Source organism: Salvelinus fontinalis, chromosome 34, assembly GCF_029448725.1.
Source record: "Salvelinus fontinalis isolate EN_2023a chromosome 34, ASM2944872v1, whole genome shotgun sequence".
Taxonomy (NCBI): Eukaryota; Metazoa; Chordata; class Actinopteri; order Salmoniformes; family Salmonidae; genus Salvelinus; species Salvelinus fontinalis.
In genome coordinates, this window is record NC_074698.1 from 6,485,726 (window position 1) to 6,505,572 (window position 19,847).

The 19,847-nt window shown below is 42.6% G+C and overlaps 1 protein-coding gene across 1 annotated transcript; it reads right to left on the reverse strand.

Moving 5' to 3' along the window:
- Positions 1-4,832: 4,832 nt before the first annotated feature.
- On the reverse strand, positions 4,833-19,004 carry LOC129832944 (zinc finger protein 281-like). The gene is made up of 7 exons (XM_055897092.1): positions 18,861-19,004; positions 16,201-16,663; positions 12,123-12,218; positions 11,745-11,871; positions 11,220-11,303; positions 10,974-11,092; positions 4,833-10,695 (listed from the first exon to the last, which is right to left on the reverse strand). Exons 2-7 carry the CDS (start codon positions 16,606-16,608, stop codon positions 9,109-9,111), a joined length of 2,421 nt encoding a protein of 806 aa, XP_055753067.1. The 5' UTR covers positions 16,609-16,663; positions 18,861-19,004; the 3' UTR covers positions 4,833-9,108.
- Between the last annotated feature and the right edge of the window lie 843 nt (positions 19,005-19,847).

Below are 19,847 nucleotides of genomic sequence, written 5' to 3' on the forward strand. Positions count from 1 at the left end.
ACTGTAGGTATACATAACCTTACTATTAACTCCTGCAGAATTAAGCACTTCTTGCAGTAAAACGATACACCAAATGTACATTTTTTTTAATCAGGAATCAAGGTAAGACCCAGATGCAGACTGTCAAAGTAACAATGTTTATTGTAGCGACCAGGCAGGCAAAGATAGGCAGGGGTCGAAAATCCAGGGTAAGGCAAAGGTACAGGACGGCAGGCGGATTCAGGGTCAGGCAGAGTGGTCAGGCGGGCGGGTACAGGGTCAGGACAGGCAACGGTCAAAACCAGGAGGAAGAGGAAAGAGAGGCTGGGAAACGATAGGAGCTGACAGGAAAACCGCTGGTTAGCTTGAGCGAACAAGATGAACTGGCAACAAACAGACAGAGAACACAGGTATAAATACACAGGGGATAATAGGGAAGAGGGGCGGCGCCTGGAGGGGGGTGGAGACAAGCACAAGGACAGGTGAAACACATCAGGGTGTGACAATTTTGACTTGGGAACAGGAGTGGATAAACATTTATTTCCTTCAGCATCTTGAGAGAATGCAAATGCACAGTTGGGGACATCTGTAGAGGTACTATCTTGATCAGTATCATAAAGCTGATAGTATTTGGTCAGACTGATGCAATTTGGAAATTTCACACAGAAAATCTTTCCTGTTTTTGGGGGGAGCATTTTCTCCCCAGTGCCTAAATGTCTTTGCTTCATGAAAGAAGCAGAGATGACAGAGAGAACTTTACCGAAGTCGACTAGGTTGAAGCATTCATTCTATCGATTTATGACATTCTGGTGAGCAAGGGCTTATTTTGTTGTCATGTGCAACTTACACTGTGTACAAAACATTAAGCCCTTTCCATGACAGACTGATCAGGTGAAAGCTATGATCCCTTATTGATGTCACTTGTTAAATCCACTTCCAATCTGTGTAGACGAAGGGGAGGAGGGAGACAGGTTAAAGAAGGCAAGACAAAAGATTTAAGTGCCTTTGAATGGGGTATGGTAGTAAGTGCCAGGCGCACCGGTTTGTGTCGAGAACTGCAACGCTGCTGGGTTTTTCACGCCCAACAGTTTCCTGTGTGTATCAAGAATGATCCACCACCCGAAGGACGTCCAGCCAATTTGACACAACTGTGGGAAGCATTGGAGACATGGGCCAGCATCCCTGTGGAACACTTGACACATTGTGAGTCCACATCCCGACAAATAGAGGCTGTTCAGAGGGAAAAAGGGAGGGGAGTGCAACTCAATATTAGGAAAGCGTTCTTAATGCTTTCTACACTCAGTGTATAATGACAAGAGAAGCTGCATGTATCCAATTACAGACAGTTGACTAAGAAATCGATAGCTTGGGGAATACAAGGTTCTATCTGCAAAAAGATGGATTCTGAGAATTGGCTTTAAAGTTCTGAACCGTGATCGATTTGAATGGCATCAGCAATTTACTTGTATTCTTTTGAACTTAACATGAATTGGGGTATTGAGTACTATATTTAGAGCCCGTTGCACTGTGAATGAGGAAATATGACTGTTTCTCCCTCGAGTTGTGAGAAACCACACACTTGCTCCGTAAATGCACGTGAGAACTATGCACATTTATCCCAAACAACATGGGAGAAATCGGACTCCTGCGCTGACATGTCAGGACTGTTCTCTTGGTACTTAACCATGTCTCTGGACTTCACACATCTCCTGAAATATGTGGTGTTAGACTCTGGTGACTATGGATTGTCGTTCAAGTGCTATCTGTAAATCCAAATGTTGTAACCCCGATCTAGACTTGCCATTATCTAGTTGCTTCTACTGTCTGGAAATGTGCAATCTAACCCAGGTCCTGACATTCTTACCCCTGCCAAATCAAGTAGTCAGAGAGGCCTAAAGTTTCTGCATATGAATGTAAGAAGTCTTCTGCCGAAGCTTGATTTTGTGAATATATTGATAAAAACTGCCGACCCTGATGCATTTATGCTTTCTGAAACCTGGCTCGAAAAATCTATTACAGACAAAAATATTGGCATAAATGGTTACAATGTTTATCGTACAGATCGTAAATCTAAGGGTGGTGGTGTTGCTTTATACGTAAAAAACAAGTTCTCGGCGGTCGTTCTGACTTGTTACTAAACCTAAACAATTTGAATATCTGTCTTTGAACCTAAACCTTGGCTCATCTTGTTGTTAAAGACCATCTGCTACTGCTGGCTCTCTGGATTGCATTTTCAAATTGTTATCACAGAATGTCAATTCTGAGTTTGTCCTGATGGGTGATCTGAATCAGGACTGGCTAACATCTAGCTCTGATCAACTCTAAATTCTATGCAATACCTATAATCTCACTCAGATTGACAACAGTGTAACTAGGTTGAATATAAAATATCCTCTGAAATCCTCTTTGATTGATTTGATCTTATCCAATACTCATCGTTTTAATACTTCTGGTATTTTTGCAAGTGACATAAGTGAGCACTGTGCTATTGCCTGTGTGAGAGATGGTAAAATTCATAATCAATCTCCACGTGTCATTACGAAAAGAAACTGGAAGCGGTTTGATATTCCAGGTTTTGTACATGCTGTATCTAACATTGAATGGAATAGAATGGAATAAATCCCTGATGTTGAACCAGCCTTTTCTTACTTCCACAACGCATTCTAAAATGTATGGAAAAGGCCCCTTTTAAAAAGTTCAGGATTAAGGGCAGAGAGAACCCTTGGTTTACTGAGGAATTTACTAAAATCATAAGGGAACAAAATGCTATGTGGGCTAAAGCAAGAGGGTCTGGTTTGGCGGATGACTGGATGGCTTTTAAACGTCTAAGAAATATGGGTGTGGCTATGATCTGTAAATTGAAAGCAGACCACTACCTGAAATCTACTTTGGATAATTGAAATAAACCATCCAAACTTTGGCAAGTAGTGAAAGGTTTGGAGTGCAAAAAAGCTTCTCAAACAATTGTTGGTAGACACAGATTGTAACTGAACCTCCATTCTGAAAGCCTCTAGATGCAGGCAGTTTATTTTAAAAGGTCAAAGGTATAATTGAGCAAACTATAAATTTACCTGACACCCCTGTGCACTCCTTTGCCAGGTTCTCCTTTTCATCCTTCTCTTTCAGACGTGTGTAAAGCCCTGAAAGAAATTGATAGGAAAAAATCCCCCGCCTCCTACACCTAGCTGCAGACTTCATTGCTGCCCCTTAAAACATGTATTTTTAACCTCACACTTGATGTTAAGGAAATCCAAGTTATGGAAATATGCTTATGTACTGCCTCTCTTGAAAGTTCCTTCGCTACTTGACTATCGACCCACATCAAAATTGTCTACTGTCTAAGGTACTGGAGTTGTTAGTTTATAGGCAGCTGAAGGCCTACCTCCAAGAAAACATCTTAAATGGAATGCAATCAGGTTTTAGGTCTGGCCACAGCACTGTTTCAGCAACATTGAAGGTTTTAAATGGCATCCACTGTGCTCTTGACAAGAAGTTACATTGTGTGTCTGTCTTTATTGAAATGTCGAAGGCATTTTACACCGTGAACCATGCTGTGTTAGTGCAAAGGCTAAAATGTTGTAGAATTGCTGGGCATGTTTTAGATAGGCAATTTATAAATCAATCAAAACGTAGACAATGTGTAATGGCGGATGGTTATAAATCTGAGTCCATAGAGTTGTGCTCAGGTGTTCCGCAAGGTTCTATTTTGGGCCCACTGTTGTTCATTTTGTATATCAATAACATTGAGGAATATATTGAAACGGCACATGTTCATTTTTATGCAGATGATACTGTTCTTTATTCAAGTTGTAGTAGTTTCTTTAGTTTTTGAAAGTGCCAGAGTATTTAACATAATACAACAGAATATGTATGATTTAAAGCTGGTTCTGAATTTAGGTAAAACAAAATGCATGGTATTTTCAAATGCCAGACATGTTACAAATCATGTCATTGCGACTGGCTGGACATAATACAGAGCAAGTCAAAAGTGTACAAATATTTAGGTGTGTGGGTTGATGATAAGCTGAACTTCACTGTGCATGTAGAGAACTTGATAAGGAAGCTCAAGCTGAGAATATAATTTTATTACTAATTACTTATTTGTTTTTCTATGGAGGCCAGGAAGGGGCTGGTACGATGTACATTACTGGTGGTTTAAGATATTAGTGATGTTATATATATATGCAGGCCTCACCCACTACAGAGAGCACTTGATTCAGTGTATCATGTGCCCCTCAGGTTCATTATGAATTTAAAAAACGTCTAACATGATTGTGATCTCTACCGCGCTGTTGCCTGGTCATCACTGACATTGTGTGGGTTTAAACACTGGTATATACTGATTTAAAATGCCATTTTATCGCTGCAATTTTTTAATCAGGTCGGTAAATACATATGAATTACAGTCCCATTCTCATTTGCTTTGAACAGTACCAAGAATTAGAACAAGTCATGGTAGAAAGTTTTAGTTGATCTAGTCTCATTGGAGGAGTTTAAAAACACTTGATCGATGTAAATATCATCGAACAGTGTAAATGTCTTTAGGACAGCTGTTTTAGTCAAGACAGTGTTTTTTTTACGTAATATATAATTGTACTGTATACGTCTAGTTTTGTTTAATGTTAGTGTATGTAAGTTGTTCTGAAACTTTGTTCCCCCTCCCCCTTTGTGTGAAAAAGAGATGTTACCTCAATGAGAAAAACCTGTATAAATAAATATAGGTAGAGACCATTGCACAGAACAAGGCTGTCAATAACTCATTTAACAAAAATGCTGATAGAACCTTCTAGTCCCAAGTTTTCAAAATAGCCTACCAAAATGTCAGAAATAATCTAAAATAAAGAAACTTCCTCTCACTGTCAACTGCGTTTATTTTCAGAAAACTTAACGTGTAAATATTTGAATGACCATAAGATTCAACAACTGAGACAAACTGAACAAGTTCCACAGACATGTGACTAACAGAAATTGAATAATTTGTCCCTGAACAAAGGGGGGGTCAAAAGTAACAGTATCTGGTGTGGCCACCAGCTGCATTTAGCACTGCATCTCCTCATGGACTGCACCAGATTTGCCAGTACTTGCTGTGAAATGTTACCCCACTCTGCCACCAAGGCACCTGCAATTTCCCAGACATTTCTGGGGGGGAATGGCCATAACCCTCACCCTCCGATCCAAACAGGTCCCAGACGTGCTCAATGGGTTTGAGATCCGTGCTCTTCCCTGGCAATCACGCACAGAACAAGCAGTATGGCTAGTGACATTGTCATGCTGGAGGGTCATGTCAGGATGAGCCCGCACTGCGTTGAGATTGCCTGCACTGACAAGCTCAGTTTGATGATGTGGTGACACACCGCCCCAGACCATGACGGACCCTCTATCTCCAAATCAATCCCGCTCCAGAGTACAGGCCTCGGTGTAATGCTCATTCCTTCGACGATAAACGCGAACCCGACCATCACCCCTGGTGAGAGAAAACCGCGACTCGTCAGTGAAGAGCACTTGCCGCCAGTCCTGTCTGGTCCAGTGACCGTGTGCCCGTAGGCGAGGTTGTTGCCGGTGATGTAAGGCAGGTCCTCACCAGACAACAGGCCTACAAGCCCTCAGTCCAGCCTCTCTCAGCCTATTGCAGACAGTCTGAGCGCTGATGGAGGGATTGTGCGTTCCTGGTGTAACTCGGGCAGTTGTTGTTGCCATCCTGTACCTGCCCCGCAGGTGTGATGTTCGGATGTACCGATTCCGTGCAGGTGTCTCACGTGGTTTGCCACTGCAAGGATGATCAGTGGCCGTCCTGTCTCCCTGTAGCGCTGTCTTAGGCATCTCACTGTACGGACGTTGCAATTTATTGCCCTGGCCACATCTGCAGTCCTCATGCCTCCTTGCAGCATGCCCAAGGCACATTCACGCAGATGAGCAGGCACCCTGGGCATCTTTCTTTTGGTGTTTTTCAGAGTCAGGACACCAAAGAGACTTTTCTACTAAGTTTTCATAACCGACCTTAATTGCCTACCGTCTGTAAGCCGTTACTGTCTTAACGACCATTCCACATGTGCATGTTCATTAATTGTCTATGGTTCATTGAACAAGCATGGGAAACAGTGTTTAAACCCTTTACAATGAACATCTGAAGTTATTTGTATTTTTACGAATTATCTTTAAAAAAAACAGGGCCCTGAAAAATGAGCGTTTCTTTTTTTGCTGAGTTTACATCTACATTAGGCAACAAACCAAAAAATCCTGCAACCCCTCAAAAAAAAAAAAAAAATCCACCGTCTGACTGTAGCCCACAATATATTTTCTATATTTGCGGGTTAGGGTCAGGGCATCAGATTTGAGCAATGGGTTATTAGCCATTGCGTGCGGGTAAACAAACAGTTGGCTCACAAAACGCATCTGACCAACACCATATAGTCCCAGTCACAGGACAGAAAGAAACATAAGGACAGTAGGCCCTAATGATAAAGATAATGCCACATGGAAGCAAAGCTGTGTATGGCAGGATACAGATATTGCTTGTGACAGACCTTTAACAAGTCATGTAAAATTCAGCCTAAATACATAAATACTATAAAGCACGCTGTGAAACTATTTGCAATTAACACACCACAAATCCCAGATGACTTTTGCCTTAAGTGAACACCTCATGGACAACGTGTAAAACACCATTAGAACAAACCACTTGTTTAAGTGTCACACCAAAATCAACAATCTCGATAACAGAATTTATTTCCCCTAATCAATTATAAATTCATTGGACAGGTACAGCCCTGCAAATCATTAGAAGAATCTGGAACAAAATAAGAGGGAAGATAACGTCAGCTACAAATTTTGTAAGCTGACAAAAAAAGTTTTGCGAATAATAATAATAATAATCCGGGGCAAGATTTAGATGTAGTGTTTTGTAAATTCTCTTGTAAACAATAGGCATACAATATAGAAAGTAACAAATGTTACCTTGGAGACAATTAGTTGAACTGTAGACTGCAACACTGGCTGGCAAGATTAGGCATTTACAGAACCCTAAAGCAATAACATACCCTCGACCAATAAATGTCATTAACACAATGTTTTAAAATAGCCACATACAACAGCATCTCTGCTCCATACATCCAACCTTTTGTCCTGTCCCTGCTTGTGTGTTTAGTGATAACGAGGTATAGAAAAAGGTCAATGTCATTATTGTTCACCTCAGCCACCTATCCAATAAAAACAGAGCATGGTTGTAGTGGTCGGTCATTGTTCCCTATGATATTGCAAAGTCACAGAATCATGAAACATGGCTGAATGACTGCAAGACAAAAAAGGGGCATAAGGAAATAAAAGGATAAATAAAAATAGAATATATATTTTTTGAAAGTGTGACAGCATTTCTAGCACAAAAGGCCAGTCGTGGCTATGGAAGAAATTGCAATTGTTTGATTTACAAAAGTACATCAAATAAATTAAAGATTCATTGCAGGACCACAAGAAATTACATAATCAAACAATGCATTAGACACATGCACAGAGAAATGTACATTTCATGTATAGAATGTGTACATCCACAATGGCACCCTGGTCAAAAGTAGTACACTTTATAGAGTGCCATTTGGGACATCCTCAATTTATTTGTAGACATTTTCCAGGACTAGGCACCCCATTCCTCATAAAATACCATTGTGGTAGTGCCAGCACACCAGAAATGTCTAATGCTTTGGGTTTGTTATAGGTATATGGGTTATATTTAAATCACACGATCACTTCCTTAAATGGTTTCCAGGCTGTCTCAGTACAGGGGAAGGAATATTCCGCCACTTTAATACACTTAACTTTAAATAGTAAAGCAAAGATGCTGAACAGAGTGAATTACTTAACACGTTCACTCCCAATTTAACCGTTAATACATTTCCTTAAAACAACCCCCCCCCCGTGATAACATTCAGGAGATAATGCTAATTAAAAAAAACTCCCCAGGTCCAAACCACCCCCCTCCCATCCCATCCAAAGCCCCCCCCCCTTCCCCTAACAACCCAGTGCTCAAGATGCATTCAACCCCACATCTGCATACGGTAGTAACCCCAACCAAATCAACACCTCTTTAGAAAGCAAGTCAGTTTGTTTCAAAATGTCTTCCATGATCTTATGGGGTAGTTTAGTTTATTCAATGAATTAAATGGCTCAAAGTGCTAATCGGACTCTTAAGGAAAGAACAGAATTGAAGAGGAAGAAGGATGAGGAAGGCCATTCCACAGCTGTCCAACAGCAACCTCTATTGGCCAAGGAATAGCGGCACTATGTTCTCCTCAAACTAACAAGGAAAACAATTGACCCCCCCCCCCAATTCCTCTACCTCACCTGGCAGTTCCCCAGAATGATTATAGCTGTTATTATACATGTATATATTGTTATAAATATATATGGCCCTTATTGAAAGAAAACACTAGTTTCACATTGACAAGAAAGTACCATAATCTCTATATAGCTAAATGGAAAGTGTTCTCAGTGTAAGTGAGCTGGCAGCAGCCTCCATTATTTGTTGCACTCATCAACCAAGGTATAAAACAAGAAATAACCAAACAAAGCATCCTCTTTGTAGTTGCACATTTACACCTCTAAAATGAGTGCTCACTGCACTATACAATTTCCTCCGTTTACACTTTTTCCTGAGTAATACTTATCCTTGTAACAGACAATATCATTATTTATTTTTTGCTATTTCAGTTCTGGGCTATTTCCTGCAGCCATCATTGTTATTCTCATTATTATGCTAGCTACAATTGTAAAGTTGATTGCTAAAACCCTTAAGCTCATGGGAGAAAAAAAACAAGTTCATTGCTACTCTGTTGTTTGCTTAAAAAAAAAAGAAGGTACTTTTCATTCTAACGATTAACGAGCAGACCAAAAATGACACAAGAAAAACAGACTAAATACATAGATATTTACTTAAAAAATATATCTTAAAAAATTGCATTTGAATAGTCCTTGAAGACCAGTCCTGGGGAGAGGGTTGGGGCATACACATAGCGGCAATGTAATAATAATAATTAAAACTTCACTTAATAAGAATAAAATAGGAGCACTAAAAAAAAAATATATAAAAAAATAGACAAAACATGAACCTCCAACAGAATGCTGTCCCCTCCCAGGCCCTTATCTGTAGCTTTGGCTTGTTGGGGTTTTGGAACCTGTACTTACTGCCTCATTGACGTCGGCTAACAAACTAGTATACCCTGAGAATTCGGAGACTGGCGTCCTTATCCTGTGGTCCACCTCCCCGCAAGAGTCAGTGCCGTACGACAAGGCGCCGCGGCCGGCCGACTTGAACTGGGATCCAAAGGCCTGGGCAAAGTTCTCGATCGTGTAGGAGCCCTTGGAGGGATCCAGAGAAGCCAGGTTCTGCGAGTCCTTCTGGCTGCCCAGGTCAGACGGGCTGATCTGGTAGGAGGAGGGGGAAGAGGAGGAGTGTTGCTTCTCCATCTGGTCGGTGAGCTCCTGAGAAGGCGTAAGCTGCTGGTGGGTGGCAGGCTCCAGACTGTTTAGGTGGAAGCCGTGCTGCGGAGAAGAGTCCGACAGCATCGCAAAGTGGGACTTTGGCACGGAGGAGGGCAGGGTGGGAGAGGCCACCGGCTGGCCGAAGCCACACTCCAGAGGGGACGTAGTGTAGATGTGCTTGTCTGTAAAGAGTGGGTTGCGTTGGTGGGTGCTGGTGAAGGGCCCTGTAGCTGGGGGCCCGGGGCCCAGGGGGAAGCCTGTGTTGTGGCTGGTGCGTTCCAGGGCCTGCAGCAGGAAGCGGGAGTACTCGTGCATAATGACCGTCTTGTCTCCAGACGGGCTGGGAGAGTCTGCATCGTGGCTCAGGTCAGAGCCATCTGCTGAGACAGGGTGCAGCACCACGTGGTGGTCACTGAGGTCAAAGTGCACGTCGTGGTGCGAGCTGTCTGGTTTCTGAGTGTAGTGGTCCAGCAGGCTCTGCAGCACCTCGTCAGGGATCCCCGACCTGTCGTGCTTGTCCACGCCCATGGGGGAGGAGTCTAGCAGACTCAGCGGCGAGTCGCTGTCCATCACGCCTGAGACCACCCCCTGGATAACCGACTGCTGGGATGACAGGTGACCAACGTTGACCTCATAATCGTTGGTGCTGCTCCCTGCCACCCCGGCCCCTGATGCTGCACTGTTGGCCGCGTTAAGGTAGCGCCTCTTCTTGATGAACTGCATGGCGTCATCATAGTTGGTGCTGGTGGGACCCGATTTTGCCTCGGAGCCCTGCATGAGGCCCATCCCCACACCCTGCTCCATATTTCCCTGCTTGGCCTGCCCCAAGTCCCCTTGGTCCAGGGCCTTACGGTTGGCCTTCTTGAAGGCCATCTTAGGGGCTCGGCCGTGATGCTCGTGGTGCATACTGGGCCCTGGCGGAGTGGACGAGGACACAGTGTGATTCTCCACGCTGTAGTCATGGAGACTGTAGCCTCCCGACGGCGCCCCGTGAATGTGTGCTCCGCCCAGCCCCCCTGCTTCAACCGGTCCTGCCGCTTTCTTCCTCTTGCGCTCCCCCCCCTCAGAGTTTTTGGACTTGCCCTTCTTCCGGCCCGAGGCCCCAGTGTTTCCCTGAGTGATTCCGTAGCTGCCCTGCCCCATGTCCTCACATCCCAGGTCCAACATCCCGGGCTCCAGACCCTTCTTTATGGCTTCTCCACAGGTTCGCTTGTGCTTGAGTAATCGGTCCGTTCTAGAAAAAAACTGCAGGGCAGAGAGACCATAGGTAGGGTACAGATCGTAAACAGCAGAATGGGATAGACACAAAGACATTTCCATCCCGAGAAATATAACTTGTCAGGTCATGCCTCATGCCATAATGTAAGTGGGCATATTAGGATGTATTGTCCCTGAGGGGACATTTGTTTTGGCCATTCAAAAGTGCTGCTGCTTCCACAGGTTAAAAGCAGACATGCATCATAACCACTCCCCTCCCAACATGTCATCTTATTTCAGTAGATTTTTCATGTGGAGGTCACTACCTGTTGGCAGGTCTCACATCTGTATGGCTTTTCTCCACTGTGGGTCCTCTTGTGTCTCTCCATGTGGTATTTCTGAATGAAGCGCATGTTACACTGGTCACAGCAAAAAGGCTTCTCTCCTGTCATGGGAAACATCACAGAAAATCTAAAGAAAAATAACCATCTACAAAACATAGGTTTGCTCATTGTGTCATCCAACGAATGGTGCCTGACATGTGTGTGTGGGATATATGACATGCCACTCACCGCTGTGGATCTTCTCGTGCCGCTGTAGTAGGTACTTCTGGATGAAACTCATGTTACACTGGCTGCACCTGAACGGCCTCTCGCCTAAGGCAACACCACAGCCACACAGTTATGGTTACTAAGTTAAATCCTCTGTCTGCCTACTCTATTCAAAACTAATACTGCACTGGTTTCATTTCAAAGTTTCCTACAGTGACTTTGTGAAAAACTAGTTTTTCTAAACACACAAGATCTATTCCAAACATTTCTGGAGATATTTTTGCTTTTATAATCTAGTGAGAAACTAACCGAGGCCACACTGAATGCTAGAAATGAAAAGACATTTTGATCAGTGGCCTAGGTACCTAGGTACCTATGTGAATGAGGACCTCCCATAACAAACATCTTGTCTGTCTATTCAATTCAGCACAAATACTGAACTTCTTTCATTTGTGAAAGTGAAAAATGTTCCCTCAAGACATAATTTTTCATTAAAAACAGATTAAAAAATGAGCCTAATAGATCAGTCAGTAGGGTCCTGGGTACCTGTGTGGATGAGGACATGTCTGCGCAGGTGGTATGAGCTCCTGAAGGATGCGCTGCAGTGCTCGCAGATGTGGAGCTTCCCGTTGGGCCACAGGCTGCCTCCATCTGCATCCAGCATCATTGATTGCTTTTGGACAAAAGAAGGTCAATTCAACTACCAAATGCAATTTAACCCATTCATTTAATGCATGATCGTTTCACTGAAGATAAACTAAGTTCAGGAAAAAAATACTTAGGATGTAATGGATCCTAAACTATTGAAAAATGATGAAACAATGGATTCTCGTGCAAATTTCAGAGAATAAATCATATCTAAATCAAGATAACAAGATGCATATCAAACACATACAACTTGAATAGAAAGGACAATTCACACACCTTAGGCTCTCCACGTTTCCTCCTGGGATTGCCCTCTTCACCATTTGACCTTCGACCTCTCTTTCCTGAGGACTCCTTTCCTAACCGACTCGGCAGCTGGATGACAAAAGGGAGGCACAGAGTGAGCGAGAAGACAAAATTAAATGAGCACTTGAGAGAATGGGAAGGGCCTAGTTCAGTCACATAGCCTACATATTGCATGTGTACACAAGACAAAAACAGACTCATGCAGCATTTAGTGAATGCTCATTTGAGCCATTGCAGAGGCCTGCCTTTGGGAAGTGCCAGAAGGTAGAGTAATAAACCACATATTTATGGCTCCCTCTGTGCATCTCTCCAGACAGTTAAGCTATCATTCAAATGGGAGAGCTGCTGTTCATTTAGGAACCGTATCAAAATGGCCTATATAAGGGAATAGGGTGTCATTTGAGACACACTTGAAATCCCATAGAAAAGGCCTATGCTTATTAACTAGCAGCTCAAGTGTAAAAACAGACTCATTAATATTCAGCATGTTCACCCACTATGAAGAGCAATCTTCAAACAAAAGGGTCTGTGGTTTAGGAAAGGGACACTGGGATTTTAATCCCCCCCACTGCCATTTCAATTACACTTCCCAACACCATATGGATACTAAGAGCATGGCTGTCTGAAATGGCATCCTATTTCCTATATAGTGCACTAATTTTGACCAAAGGCCTATGGGCCCTGATCAAAACTATTGCACCATATAGGGAATAGTGTGCCATTTCGGACACAGCCTATGAGTGTGGATGGGTGCATGTGAGAGACGACGAAGCTCTCAAATATCCACCAATCATTGTATTAGATCAGGGGAAAGGCTAGCCAAAACAAACTAGTCTCATTTCCGCAATCAAGCGAGTGCAGGCTCAGTGAGGTCAAAATGTCTGCAAGCTCACATGCATGTCATTATCCTGAAAATAATAGCACCATTTGGGGTGCTCTGACTGCACTCCAAATGAAACCACTTATAACCTTAGTAGGAAATCAGCTTTTGAGTGGAGAAAAATTGTCTTCCATTCTCCTCAGTAATATAATCATACATGTGTATAGATAACGCAGTTAAATAAAAGGTTAAATAAATAAATCAAAGTTAATGTAATGTATTCTCTAAGATGTCCTTGGATAAACTTTTAAACCATATTTAGTGAGCAGGGAATGATATGTCTAGCTTTTCAATGAGCATGCCAAGTGCTGCCTAGTAAACCTCTGGAGCCTGGCTATTGTTAGGTAGAGAGAGAGCATGTGTGTGTGTAAAGACAATGTGTGAGTGCAAGCTCAAACAAGATGACAGCGTCCTTGCCAAGACGTTTCCATTCACACGGAGAGTGTGAATGGATTGCAATCATTTTGGGAGGGATTTTGATTTCAATCAAAATTCCAATCATTTTGGGAGGGACATATTTTGCATTTGATGCCTTATATTTAGGTCACCATTACTAAATCCTCCCTCTCTGCGGCCCCCACCCTTTCACACCCTAACCATCAGTCTTTGGTGAGATTGGCCATTTTACAAACCCACACCCCAAAAGGCAGGTGGACATCTGATCAACCAAACCTCCGGAGTAATTATTATTTTTAATGCTGCAGTAAATTAGACATTTCAATAGAGAACATTTTCCTTTTTTTAACATAACAAAAGAGGGAGATTTGGTGTCCGTTAAGGCCAGACACCATAGGCTGAAAATACATTTTTGCATTTACCTATCAATTTTGAGATTTGTTGGTATTTTGGTCCATTAATATTATTCAGAAATTTACATAATGTCAAACTAAACTCAGCAAAAAAAGAAACGCCCCTTTTTCAGGACCCTGACTTTCAAAGATAATTCATAAAAATCCTATTAACTTCAGATCTTCATTGTAAAGGGTTTAAACATGGTTTCCCATGCTTGTTCAATGAACCATAGACAATTAATGAACATGCACGTGTGGAACGGTCGTTAAGACACTAACAGCTTACAGACGGTAGGCAATGAAGGTCAGTTATAAAAACTTAGGACACTAAAGAGGCCCTTCTACTGACTCTGAAAAACACCAAAAGAAAGATGCCCAGGGTCCCTGATAATATGTGTGAATGTGCCTTGGGCATGCTGCAAGGAGGCATGAGGATTGCAGATGTGGCCAGGGCAATTTATTGGCAAACCACGTGAAACCACATGGCAAACCACGTGAAACACCTGCACAGGATCGGTACATCACACCTGCGGGACAGGATGGCAACAACTGCCCGAGTTACACCAGGAACGCTAAGACTGTCCGCGATAGGCTGAGAGAGGCTGGACTGAGGGCTTGTAGGCCTGTTGTAAGGCAGGTCCTCACCAGACATCACCGGCAAAAACATCGCCTACGGGTACAAACCCACCGTCACTGGACCAGACAGGACTGGCAAAAAGTGCTCTTCACTGACGAGTCGCGGTTTTCTCTCACCAGAAGTGATGGTCGGATTCGCATTTATCGTCGAAGGAATGAGCGTTACACCGAGGCCTGTACTCTGGATCGATTGAGGTGGGGGGTCCGTCATGGTCTGGGGCGGTGTGTCACAGCATCATCGGACTGAGCTTGTTGTCATTGCAGGCAATCTCAAAGCTGTGCGTTACAGGGAAGACATCCTCCTCCCTCATGTGGTACTCTTCCTGCAGGCTCATCCTGACATGACCCTCCAGCATGACAATGCCACCAGCCATACTGCTCGAGCCGTGCATGATTTCCTGCAAGACAGAAACGTCAGTGTTCTGCCATGGCCAGCGAAGAGCCCGGATCTCAATCCCACGGAGCACAACTGGGACATGTTGGATCAGAGGGCTAGGGCCATTCCCCCCAGAAATGTCCGGGAACTTGCAGGTGCCTTGGTGGAAGAGTGGGGTAACATCTCACAGCAAGAACTGGCAAATCTGGTGCAGTCCATGAGGAGATGCACTGCAGTATTTAATGCAGCTGGTGGCCACACCAGATACTGTTACTTTTGACCGCTCCTCCCCTTATGTCTGTTGTTGAATCTTGTTATGTTCATACAAATATTTACACGTTAAGTTTGCTGAAAATAAACGCAGTTGACAGTGAGAGGACATTTCTTTTTTTTTGCTGAATTTAGATAAATGTATATTTTCTTTAGTTTATCATACTAGTCATCAACATCATTAATTTTAACCACTTTAAAATGCACATACAATCATTTCAAAGCTCACTACATTGAATTACACAATTTAAAAGCACATTTAAGAGTGTTACAAACTGGTCTATTTAGTAACTTACTTTGGAGAGATGGTGAATGGGTCTAAATAGGCGTTTGACAGCCTAATTTCACTACTTTTCTTCAACTGCCATTTACTGAAAGTCAGACCCTTCCCACACACCAACCAACTCCTTTTCCTCAGCTTCAGAAGCATCTGTCTTCACCAAATTCTGTATGGCTATGCTTAGATACCGTCGCCAGACTTGCCCAGAGGAAATTGAGGATATCTTGACAATTTTTTCTTCTAGGTAAGATCTTGTTGGGAAACATTTGCCAAAAAAGCTTTTTATGTACATCTATGTCTTTAGTATTTTACAGATAGAAAGATAAACAATTTACCCACAATTTGCTCTGGACAAGTCCGGTCATGGAGTGTTTGAAAATGAAACAAATATTTAGGCTGATTTCATCCAGTGTCCAGAAAAATGGATTTGCATGATGTGCAATCATGTGCATATTTAATGATATATTGCCCAACTTGCATATTTAAATAAAATATGTATGAAAATGTGTAATACTAAAAAGTAATTTGCCTACATACAACCGGTGGGGGGAAAAAAATGTATGTATTTATATATATAAAAAAAAACAACAACAAAAAAACAAACATTCGCTATTATGGTGTGGTGCCTTGCCTTGCATTCTCTGGTTTAAAGAACAACATTACAGTCTGGTTTCCCAGACACAGATTAAGTTTAGTCCTGGACTAAAAAGCTATTTCAATGGAGAATCTCTGTTGAGAAGGCTTTTTAATCCACAACTAGGCTTAATGTGTTAATGGGAAACCAGCCCTATAAGTATCGATGTGTCAGAAGGCCTTACGTTGCCTAGGCTAAGGTCATGCACCAGCAGGTTCTGGTGGTTGCCCATGGACACCTCCAGGAGCTCTGTGCTCTTCCCCGGGCCTCCAGGATACAGCGGCTGACGGTAGTCATGTTCTGTCATCTTCTCCTGCTTGATGTCCATGGCATGGACATAATCCCCCACCCCGCCATACTCCACCAAGCCGCCCACCCCGGCCATGCTGCAGTCTGGAGAGTCCCGCTCCTTCTTCAGGATCATCTCGTGGGGGCCTGGCAGGTCCTGCATAACAGACTGGGTGGCCAGCCGGGTGAAGCTGGTCACAGGGGGCAGGTGACTGAACATGATCATGCCAGGGGAGAAGTTGGAGTCCATGCTCCCATTGGAGCGCAGGAAGTCATTACCTAGTTTGTCTTGAATGATGCTCATGATGAACTTGGTGGTGGTGGGCAAGTTCAACTAAAGGGAGCCAACCGGAACCATCCTGGGGAAGAAAGAGCAGGAGCTGAAGTACAATGCAACTTTATTGTCCATATATTACAGCGAACGGAAATGTGTATTCTGCCCTAAAAATGTGTTTCTCTCCCCAGATAGCATATGTCGCACAGACACAGTTGAGAGGAGAACAGGGTGAAGCTGCAACACTCCTGGATGAGTGGAAAGGAAACATTAACATCTGGGTGGCTTTTCCATCAGTAATATATGATGGTTTGTTTTTGGCTTACATGTGCTGCTGACACCAACTCACATGAAATAAATTAACTGGCCAGACACAGTGACTGGAAGAGCAGCATTGTTACAATGGACCGTCCCTGAGGAATCAGTTTCATGCCCTCTGATCACCCCATCAAGTGCTTAGCCAGATTAATAATGAGGGTTTGTGGGTCAACAACAAACAGCCACAGTCTGCAGTCTGACTTGTGTGAATTATGGTACACTAAAAACAGGCTATTTTTAGTCTTCAGTCAACCTCAGATGTAGCTAAATTAACCTGGGTAAAAGGTATAGCCTATAATATGTTCAACCCTGACATCCTATGAGAGAGCGGAATGAACCTGAAGCTGCGTGTTAATCTGTCATCCTATTTGAGGACTAGGCTAATTAACTAAAAAGAGGTGAGAGCCCAGTTAGGTTCTACAGGTAGTGGGAAGGACAATTTCTGTATTTTAATCTGTGACTACAGGTCGTCATCATCATAGGACACCCATCACACATGGGCTTTAAAGTTAAATAACCAAGCAAGGGTAGCCAGAACTAGCCACTGAAATACTACCAAGAAACAATAAAACGGATACCATGGGTATACTGCAAAACGTTGGCTGTTTAATATACTTGTCTATAGCTACAAGAAGATTAGGTTGATCTCACAAAATTAACACTTTTCTAAGCTAGCTAGCTACCATCATAACACGACATTTGAGACGACTGAGGTTAGTCATGTCTCATCTGCTGTGCTATTTTACAATGCCACGAGGAATGACAGAGGATTCCAAAAGGCAAAATCAAAATGGAGTTTTTGGAATTAGAAGAACATCATCCAAAAACCAGGGCATCACCTTGAGGAAAACGTCAGATAGCTTAACTCGGTGAAATAGCTATAACTAAATATAAGTAGCAACTTAATTTCAACATTGTTCAGACTACCATTACCTAGCCAATTTCTTGTATTCAGTTGAATGACTTTACAATAGTGTGTTTTCATTCACAAAACACAGTTCATTTGAATAGCTTCAGATTTCACGTGTAACTTAACCGTGTCTCTGAACTTCATTGTCTCCACCAGCATAGCTAACTAGCCTAGCTCTATTGCAATTGCATTGGATGAAACTTGCTAGCGTGCTGATACCAAATAAAGCTAACAGCTAGCTAACATATGCATATGTAACATGCTACAGTAAACTGGCATGCATTGTAAGAAAGCGTTAGTGGAAAATTAAAACGAATTCAGTGGTAAAAAAAAGTAATGACGTAGGCGGCAAATCGGTTCCCAGTGGTAAGCTGTGATTTATTCATCGAGTGTCACTCACTTGGGCTAGAAAGACCGCTAGCTAACTACTGCTAACGTCTGGCTAGCCACCAAGCAATTAGCCATTTGGCTAACCAGCCTGCCAGGCCCTTTGTGATGCAGGATCATACAATAATTAGCTAATATGGCCATCAGCATAACAGTAATACTCGGTCAAATAAATGAGACCATGTACTGAATGTAATATTACACCAAACATGTGGGGATCTGCCGTTCTCGCCTGACGTAGTCCTACATCGATTCTAAATTATGGAATTAATGTTAATTCTAAAATAATTTTGATTGACAAATTTGCGAGTCGGCGTATGCACGCGCAAGAGATTTCAGACAACATGGTGTGTCGTCATTCGTCAACATATTTTCAGCGCTTCATTTTCCGGTTATGAAATACATAATACCTGGCTAACTAATTAAACCAGTTGATATAAACTACTTGAACCTCTAACAGGCATTGGGTGAGGACTGAAATAAACCATAACTGAGCATACGTGCGACGTACCCATAACAAATGGCCCATGCAACTCAAGCGAACAATTGATGCTCGACTCCAGCAACGGTATGCTATCTAGCTTTGCGCTTTGTTGTCTGTCCCACACTCTTGCCGGAGTTTCACATATTTAAACACGCCCAAAATATATATTTCCTTTTGTCTTACCAGTACATGACCACCAATAGCTCTTTCGGCTGGTTTATTTCACCTTTGGTCGTCCGTTTCAATCTTTAGAGCCCAAACATTGTTCTCCCGCAGTGGCTGTATTCCTTCATTTTGTCTCAGCGCGGTGAATTATGGGTATAGCGGACGGGTCCTGCGAAGAGTCACAGACGGACGCTTGATCCTGGGCAGGGGAGCACTGGACCGGGAATTAACACGCAGTGCGGGGACATATGCGTTAAAATTTTGAACAACACTGTTGCCTAACTTGCCTACCTACACCAAATTCAACAGAAATATAAGTGTAATTTGGATAACTGAAGGTGCTGTGCTATTTCATTCATGTTAGCATAATTGATAGGCCTAATGCCTTTTAACTACCTAAACCAGACTAAAAATCAGATTCAAATTAGAATACAAAAATGGAATTATGAAAACGCTGTTATCAGTTTATAAAAGGGTGTGTGATTGGTTGTAGTTGCCTATGTGTAAATCAAATATGCAAGACACAGAAATAATAATGTGCAATGTTCCAGGATACCCATTGATTCTTGAAGAATATACAGGCCTTGGGAATTTAGTACAACTGTCTATCATAAACCAAAATCTAAGGTCGCATTACTCCATTCGTTGTTTAGCCTATGTTCTACCAAACAAAATGGTAGGGTCAGGCTTTTGAAATTACAGATTGGGAATTGAACATTTAGGGTAGACTATGCATCCACAATATCTAATGCGTTATTTCCTGAAACCTAGGTAAAAAAAAGTGTGAAGTGTGAATAATGGTTTCTTAAAACTATGTTCCAGCCTTGAGGATATTACGCCTCCCTCATTGTGTACACGTTTCAAAACTGTGACTGTCCCCCTGGGTCCCAATTACTGAAGAAATAGGACACCTCACAATCTCTTAAAAGTGTACATTGATAGAGCAATGCTATTCAATGATACTGTGCTGCATGAATATTGTGGCATATATAGCACAAAATAAAT